At 43.5% G+C, this 14,325-nt stretch overlaps 1 protein-coding gene across 5 annotated transcripts in view; it reads right to left on the minus strand.

Annotated features, from left to right (window-relative positions):
* The window catches only part of arhgap23b (Rho GTPase activating protein 23b), a 92,978-nt gene that overhangs the window by 44,514 nt on the left and 34,139 nt on the right, over positions 1-14,325 (minus strand). For all 5 annotated transcript variants that reach the window (XM_040038581.1, XM_040038580.1, XM_040038582.1 and 2 more), the window contains exons 2-4: positions 5,695-5,886; positions 4,700-4,730; positions 4,116-4,208 (exon numbers count right to left, since the gene is read on the minus strand). In XM_040038581.1, the coding sequence (XP_039894515.1) occupies positions 4,116-4,208; positions 4,700-4,730; positions 5,695-5,886 (316 nt within the window). The remainder of the gene's footprint in view (positions 1-4,115; positions 4,209-4,699; positions 4,731-5,694; positions 5,887-14,325) is intronic.

Raw genomic sequence — 14,325 nt, forward strand, 5'->3', positions numbered from 1 at the left:
TCCCTGGGTTACCAGCTGCCTTTGCTGCCAGCGATCGAAGGTGAGCACACCTATGTCTGTGTCTATATGTCAGGTTGGGTATCAGACGCCACCTCTCTGGGGACATCTCAGGCCCTCCAAGGTTTGGAGGCCTATCTCCACCCACCACCACTTCCCCTGCCAGTGGCGGACTCCCTCAGGTGTCGGTGCGTTGGTGGTTCTTTGTGTCTGGGGGTGGGCGTCCGGGTACACACCGGCTCACTCCTTGGCGGCCGCTTATCGGGGCCTGGAGCCTGGGGCTCGCTCGGGCCACTTCGGAGGTGGGGTGCCCCCGGCCTCTCGGCCTGGGGCTCGGTCACTCAGGCATGGCTGGCTGCTGGCGGAGCTCACGGGCACGTCACTGCAACTCCCCCTGGCTTCTGCTCCGCGGCTGCTGAGTGAGCCCTCATCTGGGACTCTCCTCAGCTCTTACTGGGACAGTGGCGCGGCTGCCCCTCTGTTGGTCTTCCTTGGTCTCTTGTGTTCTGGGGGCCTCTGGATGTCTGGAGTTTTGATCTCCTCCATACCTGCTTCATGCCCTGGAGGACGGGGCTGTGGCTCCCCACACTCCCTAGCAGATCGTTACATGGAGAAACCTTTGGAATGCAAGCATGCTGATCCACACAGGTATGCACACAGGTGTACACACGGGTATTCACAGACGCGGACTACAGCTTTCTTGGCTGCTGCCTCAAAGCACATTGTGCGCTGTCTATCTTGCGTGCTGCACAATATCGTTTATTATTTAGTATCTACTGATATCTACTGCTAGCTAGTTTATTGTGATGGTGCCGTTTTTTTTATTTATTATGTTGCTCTTTGTTGTTTGCTTTCTCTTCTGTTTTTTTTCTCCATACAGGTGACCCAGGAGTTTTGTTCTTTTTTTTTTTTTTTTTCTTTCTTCCCCCCCTTCTCACCGTCTCTTCTCCCATTTGGTTTTCTTTCTCTCCCTCTCTTTCTTTCATTCTTTCTCCCTGTCCTATCCTCCAGTCATGTCTGTCCCGTTTGTAGCAACTGAAAATAAAATAAATTCATAATTATAATAAAGGTCAATCAAATGGACCAATATGGCAAGGCCATGACGATCCACTTGGTAAAATAAATCCGCTTGGCATCTTTCTTGGCCTTAAGACAACAATTCTGATGGCTATAGATCCAAACGGGACACAAAAAAAAAAAAAAAAAAAAAAAAAAAAAAAAAGGAAGGTGAGCACACCATTCCCTCTGTGCAGGCTCACCTCCGTAGGTGCTGCCGTGCCTGGCATGCGACTCGGGCCGCTCTACTCTGCACAGCAGAACGGAACAAGGCTCTCGCTGACCATCAGACAACAGGTATGGCTGTCTACTGGTTTTGTGCCATTACGGACCGAATCCAAGAAACTGTCACCCCAGTTTATTGGTCCTTTTCCCATAGACGCCATTGTCAATCCTGTGTCCGTCTGTCTCAAACTGCCGCGCAACATGCGGATTCATGTGTCCCAGGTCAAGCCGGTGCTCTCCAGCCCGTTGTGCCCTCCAGCCCGTTGTGCCCTCTTTACAGGCCCCCGCCACCACCCCCGGCTTGTGGATGGCCAGCTGGTTTACAACATCATCCGCATCATGGACTCCTGACGCCGGGGTAGAGGTTTTCAGTACCTGGTGGATTGGGAGGGCTACCGGCTAGAGGAACGTTCCTGGGTGCCTCGGGCGGCTATCCTGGCTAAGGATATGCTTCGGGACTTCCATCGCAGGCATCCAGGTAAGCCTGGTGGGTCGTCGGGAGGCTCCCATTGAGGGGTGGGGTACTGTCATGGTCCCCGTGTCTGCCCAGCTGGCCCCGCAAGGCTACATGTGTTTTGTATTCTTTCTCTCCCTGTCCCTCTCTCTCCTCTCTGCCTGGGCGGAGCTCACTGCGGGCTCCCGCCCTTGGCCCACACACCTGTTTGTGATTAGCTGTCATTACCTGTCCACTATTTGAGGCTGGGACGCACATCCTCTCATCGCTGGATGATTGTGCGAGACACGTTAGTGATTCTCTCAGCTCAGCTGTGAATCTTTGCTTAAGTGTTTTGTGACTTGTGAGTAATTTCCCTCTCCTGTGTGATAGTTTTCCTCCCCGGACTTGTGACCATCCTGCTGTGCAAACATGTGTGAGTTTGGGCGTGAAGACGAGAACGAGTGTGAGAGAGCTTCCCCTTGGACCTTTGGAACCCTGGATTTCCCCCCTCACTGTATATATTCTGCACTGGTGTTATAAATAAACTGTGTTTGGAAACGTCAACCTGCTCTGTGCTTGAGTCCCTGCTATCAACCGTGACAGAGATGGATATATCAAAAAGCAACTTAAAAATATGTGGCATGCAGACTGGAGCAGGCAGGGACTGAAACACCAGCCTTCCACTCAGTAGATGACCTGCTCTGCCTTCTGAGCTACAGCCACCCAAATTTGGTAACTTTTGAACCCATTTATTCATTGATAGTGTGTTATTAGTCTCTGAACAAACTTTTTAAGTCTTACTACTCTATATTGCGAAGACAGGTAAAGACAAGAAATTTCAATCTGTCCATTCATCCATTTTCTTCCACTTATCCAATTCAGTTGGATGAGTGGACTGCAGGCTATTCCAGCTGCCATAGTGTGAGAGGCGGGTATACCCTGGACAGGTTGCAAGTATTTGCAGAGCTAACATAGGAAGGATGACAACCATTCACATTCACACCTATTTGTAATTTAGACTCAGGAATTGACCTAATATCACTGACTGCACGTCTTTGGACACTGTAGTTCTCTTTCTTTCTGTTCTTGACATTGTTCCAAATACAAAATTAACATATACATGATATGATAACATACACATATAGGTGTGAATCTGTCATAAAATTACATTGTTATATGTTATTATAATAATTCAGTTTTAGATTATACCATAATCTTTTAATAAGATTTATGACTATGCCAGTAAATTTTATCCATGTTGACATGTACGACCCCAGACAGATAGGTCCAAGACTAAACAACTATTCAGATCGTTACTGAGAATAGATCTGAATAGTTTTATAGGCTAATGATCGTGTACTTCATTCTATTGTCAAAGCTAGTGGTGGGCTATTATCGCATATTTTGGCTGGCTGTATTAAGATGTTGTAATTAGGGCTGGGTATCGTCACTGATGTGATTGACTGATTGAATTCTAATTCACAGTGTCCCGATTCGATTCAATTCAGTTCAATTCAATTCACTTCAATTTTGACTCAAACAGTTAGAAATATTATAATTATGATTATTTATCAGTACATATCCATAATTTTATATCTATGTAAAAAACAAAGCTGATGCTCATGAGACTTCATCAGAGGTCTTTGTCTCAAAGTAACTGATGATAAAACACAGAAAAACATGAAGGAGATTTTCCTGCCCTGTCTTTTTATAGCAAATAACCTTAAAAATATTCTGCAGTATATTGTGCATATGAACATTACCTGATGCTGCTGAAGTGAAGCAGAACTAAGGTACAAAGTTTTTATTAGAGACACAGCTAAGAGTTTTATAATTAGGTATAATTTGTAAAAGCTCAAATTTCTTCCGTACAGCAAGTATCCTTTGAACAGCAGAAATTTGAGGGTAATAACCAAGCACATAATGGAGGAAACAGAGATTTTTGATGGTAAACTAGTCTTGAAATAAACTGAGAGAGAGAGCTGTACAGGAAGTGTGATGGACTGATGACGATGTTCTTCTGCTGCTGGTTCAGTGAATTTTGGTCGGAGAGTGACGAAACCTGCAGCTTCAGAATCTGCGAGATGTCCCAGCGGCATGTCTGCGTATGTGCTGTTGGGTTGCGCTTTGTGTTTACATGTTTTTGTCGAATCCATTACCTGCTCTTTAATCGTTTGCTGTTTTAGCTGCTTGGTGGTTGTTGAAATAGTTTTGTGATCTTTAACCTGAGATTCCGGAATTTCTGGCAAAATACATTTATATTAGATTGGAACAGACAATCCAAAAACATAATGCCTCTAACCAAAGCTGTTACCGTCTGTTTTTAGGTAGCTGGAAATTTCACATTTTTAACCACAGAGTGAAGTGTGTAATTCATGTTGTGAAGATGCATGTATCCTACCTGTACACAGTCCAGCTTGTTGGGCAGGACCATTTTCTTTCACACTCTTCACGAAGATCGTGTCCATTGGCTCCAACCAAGACCTCTGGCAACCTGGTTAAAGTACCATTAAAGCCCACAGTGTTATATCAGATCTAAGTAAATGCAAAAACAAACAAAATAAACCCGTATCCTCATTGTTTGTTGTTTGGGGAGCTGGTCTCCTAATAATTGGAAGGTTGGTGATTTGATCCTTGGCTGCCCTAGTCTGCATGTCAAGTATCCTTGGGCAAGACATTAACCCCTAGTTGCTCTCTAATGGATCACATGTGTGTGAATGTTGCACTTAAACTTCTATGAATGGGTGAATGAGGCATGCTGTATAAAGCGCTTTGAGTGCTCTGGGAGAGTAGTAAAGCGCTATATAAGATCCAGTACATTTACCACATTACAAAACATAACACAATAGGGGCCCAAGGACATGCTGAGACACTTAGAAATAATATTGATGTGATTCATTATATAAATCCAACCCCCTGTAAATGTGTAAACATTTGGAAAAAAATGGGGGGTTGATTAAGTTAGCAGAAACAGCAAACACCTACCTTTTCCATTTCCATTTCCATTCTCTTCATCCTGTGAAAGAAACAGGGCAGGTGTTAAGATAAGAAAGACCACAGGGCACTGCTTCAGGTCTGGCTGCTGCTTCAGGTCTGGCTGCTGCTTCAGGTCTGGCTGCTGCTTCTCTGCCTCCATGGCATTCTGCCTGAGTTTCCCATAAACACACTCACACATTAACATGCTGCTTTCTGTCAGTTGGATTGGTGGTCTAATTGGTCCACGTCGGGCTTTTGATACTATGCTGAATTATTTGATTCTTGACCTTGGCACCTAAAGCCCTCTGTAAATACACTGAGCCCTGCTGCTACACCACACAAAAATGGCTAAACAATAAAAAATGTTCTAAATAAATTACTACTACTACTACTACTACTAATAATAATAATAATAAACACTGATTTAGTATTTTAGGACAACTCCTCACTCCCCTTTTGCCACTTACCAAATGACATCATTAACATGATATTAATGATGTCTGTTAGTAGCTAAGAGAATGTCACTAGTCCTAATAAGCTAAAAAAAAATCCCAAAACAAACAAGGTATATGATATAGGTATATGGGGTTGAGTTATTCAGATTCAGACTTTTTAAGTTTAGTTTTGATTCCAGAAAACAATCAGTGCAAGAGAAGTTGCTAAATGTGCTAGAATAACATAGGTAGTCTTACCAGAATGTTCAATAGTTGTTCCACACCTCATAAGTTACCAAAGTTTTATTTAACAAAATTCGATTGACCCTGTGAGCTCAAATTACTGTCAGGAAACCCCAATCCTAAATAACCCTAGGCAATCAGAATACGGAGTGTTGGTTTTAATAAAAATTCTAACATACATCAAAATATATTCACATTTTATTAATAACAAGTCAGTTTTGCCATTTTTCAAAATATGGCTTAAACCTCAGAGAGTTAATGTAATGCAGATTTCAAATACAAGAAAAGTTCAAAGTTGAAGTGCATCTAATGAGCGCAGTATTTTACCTTAAGGTTATTGAGGAAGGACTTTGGTGGGTAGACAATAAAATGCCGCAGAGTAAAGCCAAATCCCTGTGAGTTCTTCTGCAGAAAAATTGTCCGTGGGCCGTGCCACAATACGCCCTCCACCTCGCTTGATGATAGTGGCCGACACCTGTTCTCATTGGATGACAATATGCCATCTCTCTTCTCTTTAGCCTATAGAGGAGATGGAATAAATGTTTAGATCAGTAATCATTGGCTTCTCTTTTTCTCTTAAAAGGAAATCAAGACGGATGAAATGTTACTGTGTGAACTTTGAAGTGATGTTTATCACAAGTATCATTTTCAGGCCACAGAGTTGAACACATTTAAGGAAGCGTGAGTTGGTGGATGCGGGTGGTTCAGTAACTGAGGACACTGCCTGATCTGACCATTATAAAATCCAACCAATTGCAGGATGCATCATAGTTTTAACAAAGAAACTTTACCAGTGACCTCACATATGATTCCACTTTTTACTTCCTGCCAACAATGGAAGAGTTAAAAATATATACCTATAAATAAGTCTTTAAACAACAGGAACATATCAGGGCTTGTAAACACACATCTGGAAAATAAGATAAACAACTGACAAAGGAGGTAAAGGGTTCAGAAGGTGAACGGTTTTACGTTTTACATTCTACATTTCTCCAGGACTGTAGCCCAACATCAAATCAGTTCAAGCAGGCGATGCACTATGTGTACTACATGATGTTTAAGGTTCATAAGGATATCCTGCATGTAAACATGCCTGGCCACTAAAGGTAAAATACACATCATCATTTGATTGTTAGGTTTGGGGAAATGAGTGAGAGCATAGCACATCATCTGATGCAACGTCTATTTGGCAGAAAGTGTAACTGAATATAGAGATAAGTTTAGGTGATTACCAATGATTTCCATTTACTGCTAAACACATTGGAAAGGTCACATGGAAATTTTTCACAGAAGACAGTGATGGTGATGGCTATTAGATGGCGATTTTATTTAGTTTCATATAAGAACTGGAATGTAATAACTTTTATATGCATACTTTAAAAGCAATGCAACACTAGCACACTCTACAGCACTGAGCAGGTAGTTTCTGCTCAGGGCTTTCCATTGTTCACAGCCTTTCAGAACTCTGCCATGACAGAACAACAACAACAACAATAATAATAACTTTATTTGTATAGCACTTTTAAACACAAAAGCACTTCACAGTTTTAAAAAAAGCCACATACAGAAGTTTAGTAAACATGTTCAAACACGCATACAGTTGCAAACTATGACCAAAAATAAAAGGGAAAAGATTAAGGAAAGGTTAAGGACTGCTGAAAATTGGGTTTCAGCAGTCATTTTAAACAAATAACAGAGTCAGCCAAGCTAGTAACTGATCTCCTCTGATTGTAAAATTAGAGTGAGGGACAGTAAGAAAAGCCCTGGTTAGAGGATCAGAGAGGCTGGCTGCAGTGAAGGTCTCAGACGTTCTGCTGCTTAAGCAGGGGCCTATCACTGTAGAGCTTTATCTCACTGGAAGTCAGTGAAGGAGTCCGAGAATAGGTGTAAGGTATGCTATGAACCTGTAAACTTTAACACTAAAACTCCTGATTATTACTGGGTTGTAGTGGAGACACAGCTCTTGTTGGTGGCCATGATTATCAACATGAATATTCAGTGGCTCAGTTTGATGCAGAAGCTGAAGTTTGTTATCTGCACACATTTTAGGTCCATAGTGAACCTGCAGAGGAGTACAAATGGTCAAAAGTCTTTGAGTGATCTAAGCAAAGCAATTGCACTGGAACTTGTTCACAGATGGACAAAAAAAAAATCACCCATCTAAAAGACTGAATTTAAGTAATTCCAATCACTTCCATTGGCCACAGGCAATGTTCCCTCTAAGCTGCGCGCGTGCGCATTTGCACACTGCTGGCACGGTCTCTGCGCACAGAAAATCTGCGTTGCGCACAAAAAAAAAAAAAAAAAAAAAAACTAACCTGAATTGAAATTAAAATTAATACTTTAACAATCCTGTTTTGCAGTGTTAGTCAGTGACTGGCTGCTCCTGTATGGGATTAGAACGATGCCACCTTATCCCATAGTCCAGCCAATAATGCGATTCACATTCGTATATACGCAGCTAATCAACGTGGTTGACAGGCTATGACAGCGTCCTTATGTGCCGACACTGGTGTTTTAGCTAGCAAAGCGGCGTGGCTGATGTGGAGTGAAGCCACGTTAATGACAACGTGTACAACCATTGGAGATGTGAGCAGGACAGACGGAACAATTGACGGAAAAAGTGTGGACTTTATACCAGTTTTTAAATTGCCTTGGATAGTAGTAGCACAGAGCACAGAGGATGCAGTCTCCATCGCACTGCACTCTGTCCTCTCACACCTGGACAACAACAACACCTACGCCAGAATGCTGTTTATAGACGTCAGTTCAGCATTCAATACAATCCACCCCTCACAACTCATCAGGAAACTGACAGACCTGGGCATCAGTTCCCTCATCTGCAAATGGTTACTGGACTTCCTGACCAACCGCCCCCAACATGTCCGGCTGGATAACCGCTGCTCATCTACAATCACGATGAACACCGGTGTACCACAAGGCTGTGTGATGAGCCCTTTCCTCTACTCCCTCTTCACCCACGACTGCAGACCTGCTGATGGTTCCAACACCATCATTAAGTTTGCAGATGACACCACGGTGATTGGCCTCATCAGTGACAACGATGAGGCCGCCTACAGGGAGGAGGTGGATCGTCTGGCTGAGTGGTGCGACAGAAACAACCTGCTGCATAACACCGAGAAGACCAAGGAGCTCATCGTGGACTACAGGAGGAATGCTGACCCACATCCACCCATCCACATTAAGGGGACGGCTGTGGAGCGTGTGAGCAGCTTCAAGTTCCTGGGAGTCCACATCTCCGAGGATCTCACCTGGACGACCAACTGCTCCAAGCTGGTCAAGAGGGCTCACCAGCGCCTCTTCTTCTTGAGGACTCTGAGGAAGAACCACCTGTCCTCAGACATCCTGGTGAACTTCTATCGTTGCACCATCGAGAAGCATCCTGACCAACTGTATAACAGTCTGGTACGGGAACTGCTCTGCCTCGGACCGGAAGGCGTTGCAGAGGGTCGTGAAAACTGCCCAGCGCATCGCCAGAGCACCACTTCCTGCCATAAAAGACATCTACAGGAAGCGGTGTCTGAAAAGGGCTGGGAAAATCATCAAAGACCCCAGTCACCCATCACATGGACTCTTCACCCTCCTGCCCTCTGGGAGGCGCTACAGGAGCCTCCGGACTAAGACCACCAGGTACCGGAACAGCTTCTTCCCCACAGCTGTCAGACTCCTGAACTCTGCCTCCTGACATCTGACCCACGTTAACACATGGACTGAACGTACACACACACACACAATGGACAACTGTACCCTCAAACACACAATAATAACATGGACTGAACCACCACTCACAACCACTAGCACTTTATATAGCCTCTGTAGGAATTATATCTCACTTATCTTAACTATACTACTGTATAGCTCTGTGTAAATAATCATTCTGTACATTCGATAATTTTTAACCCTACAACTGTTTACAACTTGCATAGTTCCCATTTCTGTATAGCTGTATATCTCAGATTTCTGTAAAGTTATTTATTTCATATTCTGTATAGTTTTTCATATTTATATCCTGTTCATAGCCTGTACATAGCTTGTACTTACTACAGCCTGTACATACTTATAGTTATAGAATATTCACAACATACTTCATACCGTGTACATTATAACATGCCATAATAGACCCATGTCTGTAATATACTCACATATCTATATTATTGCTAATATATATTGTAATATATCTATATCACTAAAGCACTTCTGGATGGATGCAAACTGCATTTCGTTGCCCTGTACCTGTACCTGTGCAATGACAATAAAGTTTAATTCTATTCTATTCTATTCTATTCTAAATTGTGTTGATCGGCCACGTAAAACCAGAGTTATGATAAAAATATATGCAAAGTTTGGTTTTCTTCCTGAATACTATCGTTGTTTATATTTACTGGAAGAAGAAACAGCAAAGGAAAGGAAAGCGCTTGAAAGCACTCTCCGCCTGTGAGCAAAAACAGCCTCCCTCCCCCAGCCTTTCCTATTGGTCGAAAAATGTACCATGTCGACCAATCAAAACATGATATGGCAACATGGCATTTAGTTGTTTAGGGAGGGGGAAGTTTTAGGAGTGACGGCGGTGTTTTGAGATGTGAGCACAAATCTTGTGTAGTTAGTGTGTAGTTAGTGTGTAGTGTGGTCAATAGTTTTGTTGTGTGTGTCAGAACAATGAGGCGACTGCTGAATGTTACAGGTGTTACAGGAGTGATACATCTCCTGTTGTCAGGCCTGCAGGTATCAGGCTGTTCACTCCTTTATCTCACAGAAATTATTTTTTGCAGTGGCACAAATAATTTGTGTGGCATCAAATTTGATGCAGAACACCTGATTGTTCTGTAAATAGTTTGAAATGTTTATTTTAAAAACCGCCTTGGCTACATTTTTAGGTAAACAGCTGCAAAAAACTTTGTTGTTTGCATAACTCAGTTACTTGGTCATTATATACTGTATTTTGCAGACAGAGAGTTACAGGACTCTCTCCCAGACCACAGACTCATACTCATAACACAAGTCAGAGCTTTATAAAGAAAAAAAAAGAAGTTGTTTTTTCAAAATTGGAGTTCAAGTTATTTTTACTTCCAATAGTGTTAACATACTACAAAGGTCATGAACAAGATTTATTTTTTAAATTTTCATTGTAAGTGGGCTAAAACAATTAAAAGTAGTCTAACATAAATGTAAATGCTGTAATTTGACTATTTTAATAAACCACGTGACTTGGATGGATTCGATGCTGGCGTGACCACGTCTGCTGTTGCTTACAGTGGTCCAAGTGTCCGCTCAGGGAGTTTGTGTGTTCGCTCAGACATATGAAAAATTAGAGGGAACATTGGCCACAGGTGTATAAAACAAAGCACCTGTGTAAACTGCTTCTACAAACATTTGTGGAATTCACTGAGCTCTCAGGATCTGCCACCTGTGCAACAAGTCTAATTGTGAAATTCCCTTGATAATAAATATTTCACAGTCAAGTTGGGAATGACAGCAACTCACCCAATAATTCAATTCAATTTAATTTAATTCAATTCAATTTTATTTATATAGCGCCAAATCACAACAACAGTCGCCTCAAGGTGCTTTATATTGTACAGTAGATCGTACAATAACAGATACAGAGAAAAACCCAACAATCATATGACCCCCTATTAGCAAGCAGTTTTCCGACAGTGGGAAGGAAAAATTAAGAGGTGGGTGGTGGGTTTCCATGGCCGAACAGCTGCATCAAAGCCTTACATCACCAAACGCAATGCAAAGCGTCAGATACAGTGTTGTTGCCACATATTCTCTGGATTGACGAATCACACTTCCCTATCTGGCTATCCAATTAATACATATAATAATTTATTTTCACAAGTTAGGTTTGTCCCTTAGTTTCAGTGAAAGAAACTCTTAGCGCTTCAGCATAGCAAAACATTTTCGACAATTTCAAGCTCTCAACTTTGTGGGAACAGTTTGGTGATGGTCCCTTCTTGTTTCAACATGACTGCACACCAGTGCAAGTCCATAAAGACATGGAGTCCAGTCTGCAAACCAACAAAACACCTCTGGAATGAATTAGAGCAGAGACTGTGACCCAGGACTTCTCATCCAAGATCAATGTTTGACCTCACAAATACACTTCTTGAAGAATAGTAAAAAAGTACCATAAACATCGCTGCAAAGGGTGGTCCAACATCTCACTAAACTCTACACATTAAGAGTGGGATCACTCAAGTTCACATGTGTGAAGGCAGATGAGTGAATACTAGTGCCTATCACTAAAACAGTGATAAAGACTGATCTTACTTGTGTTGTGCAAGCTTGTGTTCCTTAACTGGCCTTTAAACACCCACCAGGTCATTGGTAACCTACAGTTGTGGTCAGAAGTTTCCATACACTCATCATGGCCATGAATGTCATGGCAATTTTGGGCTTTTCTCCCTATGAGAAGATGTTGGAGGTGTTGAACCTAATTCAAGAAAACTGAGAGGACAGTCCAAGCCCAGGCAAGAATAACATTTTATACATTCTGGACCTGAGTGAAAAGCTACACATGTTGGGGAGGTTAGTATGGAAGAATGTCAACAGCGCCTGTACAACACAGGGACAAGGCTCAGACAATTTTTTCCGAGATAAAGTACTAGCATTTCTCCTTTCATCCAGCTCAAAATGACTTTTCAAGTGGCAAGGACCTTTGTCGTCACACGGCAAGCAGGGAATGTTGACTATGAAGTCAGCCCTTCACCTACGCCAGGTGGTTGTACGATGCTGTAGCCAGATGGCTACTGTATGGTCCCACGCCAGGAGAGGCTCGGCTGCTAAATATAACTGTCCTCGAACAGTTTGTGGAGGGGCTCAAAAGTCACTGACCGACGAGCCTCGAAGTTGTCATGATCCTGGCCAAGTCTGGCTGACCCTGGCAGTGTGGCAGGGACATCAGCAACTTGGTTGGCTGCTACGGAGGATCGATCATGTCTCATCATGTTTCTTGTCTAATCCTTTTTCATATGCTGTCTCTCCGCAGGTCCCAGTGGTTACAGTCACTGGGCCCTGCCCATCAGCAGTGCTGGAGGTGCGAGCAGGCGGGACACATTGGCCGAGAATGCCCTCTCATGGAGCTGTGACAGGTGTTCTGTGACGCTGGCCCTCCGACACGTTTCCCTGGTCCAGTAGAGAAGCACAGTACTCTGGTAAGGTGCCAGTGGGGTAAATTTTAGGCTATGCTGGACTCAAAATGTATGCAGATCCAGGTCCACCAAACCCTGGTTCATCCGGGGGCATGGTTGGAAGTGGAATGGGTGGAAGTCACTGGATTCAGGCCATTCAATAGCAGAGGGGCAGAGTGTGGTGAAGACAGAGCCAATGCAACTCTCTCTCACTTTCTCTCCACTTTACACCATAGCTTCCTGTGAAAGTCCTTGACGCCCCACCCCCCACCTGTCACTTTCACTCACAACCAGGTTCAGAGAGAACTGAGAAGACTCCACTCAGGCAAGTCTGCTGGACCAGACGTGATGAATCCCCGCATCCTAAAGCCCTGTGCGCTCAGCTTTGTGGAATCTTTGATAAACTCTTCACGATGAGCCTGTGATTGCAGAGGGTCCCAGTGCTGTGAACACATCATGCCCTCATTCCTGTACTAAAGACACCCATCCCAGTGGCCACCAGGATTACAGACCTCTGGCGCTGACTTCCCACGTCATGAAGACCCTGGAAAGCCTTATCCTCATCAGCTCTTATCCTCACATCAGGATCATCAGTTCGCTTACCAGTGCCACCTCGGAGTTAACAACGCCATCATCTACCTGCTCAGTCATTTCTATGCCATTCTGGATAGGCCAGTGAGCACTGTGAGCGTAATGTTTTTCAACTTCCAGTGCATTTAATGCCATAAGGCGGACCCTCCTGGGTGATAAGCTGACAGCGATGGAGATGGATGCCTGTCTAGTGTCCTGGATTATTGATTACCTGACAAGGAACACCACAATATATGCGTCTTCAGCATTGTGTGTCTGACAAGGTGATCAGAAATATCAAGGGACCACAAAGGACGTCTTTTCCCCTTTCTTATTCACCCTCTACACCATGGGCCTCAAACTCCAGGCCTCGAGGGCCAGTGTCCTTCAGGGTTTAGATGTGTCCTTGATCCAACACAGCTGATCTAAATGGCTAAATTACCTCCTCAACATGTCTTGAAGTTCTCCAGAGGCCTGGTAATGAACTAATCATTTGATTCAGGTGTGTTGACCCAAAGTGAGATCTAAAGCCAACAGGACACCGGCCCTCAAGGCCTGGAGTTCAAGGCCCCTGCTCTACATCATGGACTTCAGCCACTCAGCTACAGAGACCTGCCAGCTTCAGAAATTTTCTTATGACTGTGTGGTGGTTGGATGCATCAGTAAGGGTTATCAGATAGGGTACTGGGCTGTGGTGGACTCCTTTGTCAAGTGGTGCAAGCAGAATCATCTGCAACTCAACGTGACAAAGACCAAGGAATTGATTGTGCACTTTGATTTTGGACCAGACAACCAGTGACTTTCAATCTAGGGGCTCAATGTGGACATTGTGGAGGGCTATAAATACCTCACAGTACATACTGACAATAAACTGTACTGGTCTAAAAACACCACTGCACTCTACAGAAAGGGTCAGAGCTTCTCCTATTTTCTGTGGTTGCTTGGGTATTTTAATAGCTGTTGAATAATGCTGAGTCTGTTGTGGCCGGTGCCATCGGCTCGTTATAACCTGCTGATGGAGGTCCTGTTTGGCATGAACCTCATTGGGCCATTTCACCAGAGTGCACAAGGATATCACTTTGTATTAGTTCTGGTGGATTATGCAATGTGCTATTTTTCAGTGCTGCTGAACAATATTTTTGCAAAGAGTGTCATGCAGGTGCTGTTTCAGGTCATTCAGCATCCCCAAAGAAATACTGACTGACCAGGGCACATTGTTCATGTCTTGTACTAT

The sequence above is a fragment of the Simochromis diagramma genome, unplaced genomic scaffold, assembly GCF_900408965.1.
Source record: "Simochromis diagramma unplaced genomic scaffold, fSimDia1.1 OVJJ01000617.1, whole genome shotgun sequence".
NCBI lineage: Eukaryota > Metazoa > Chordata > Actinopteri > Cichliformes > Cichlidae > Simochromis > Simochromis diagramma.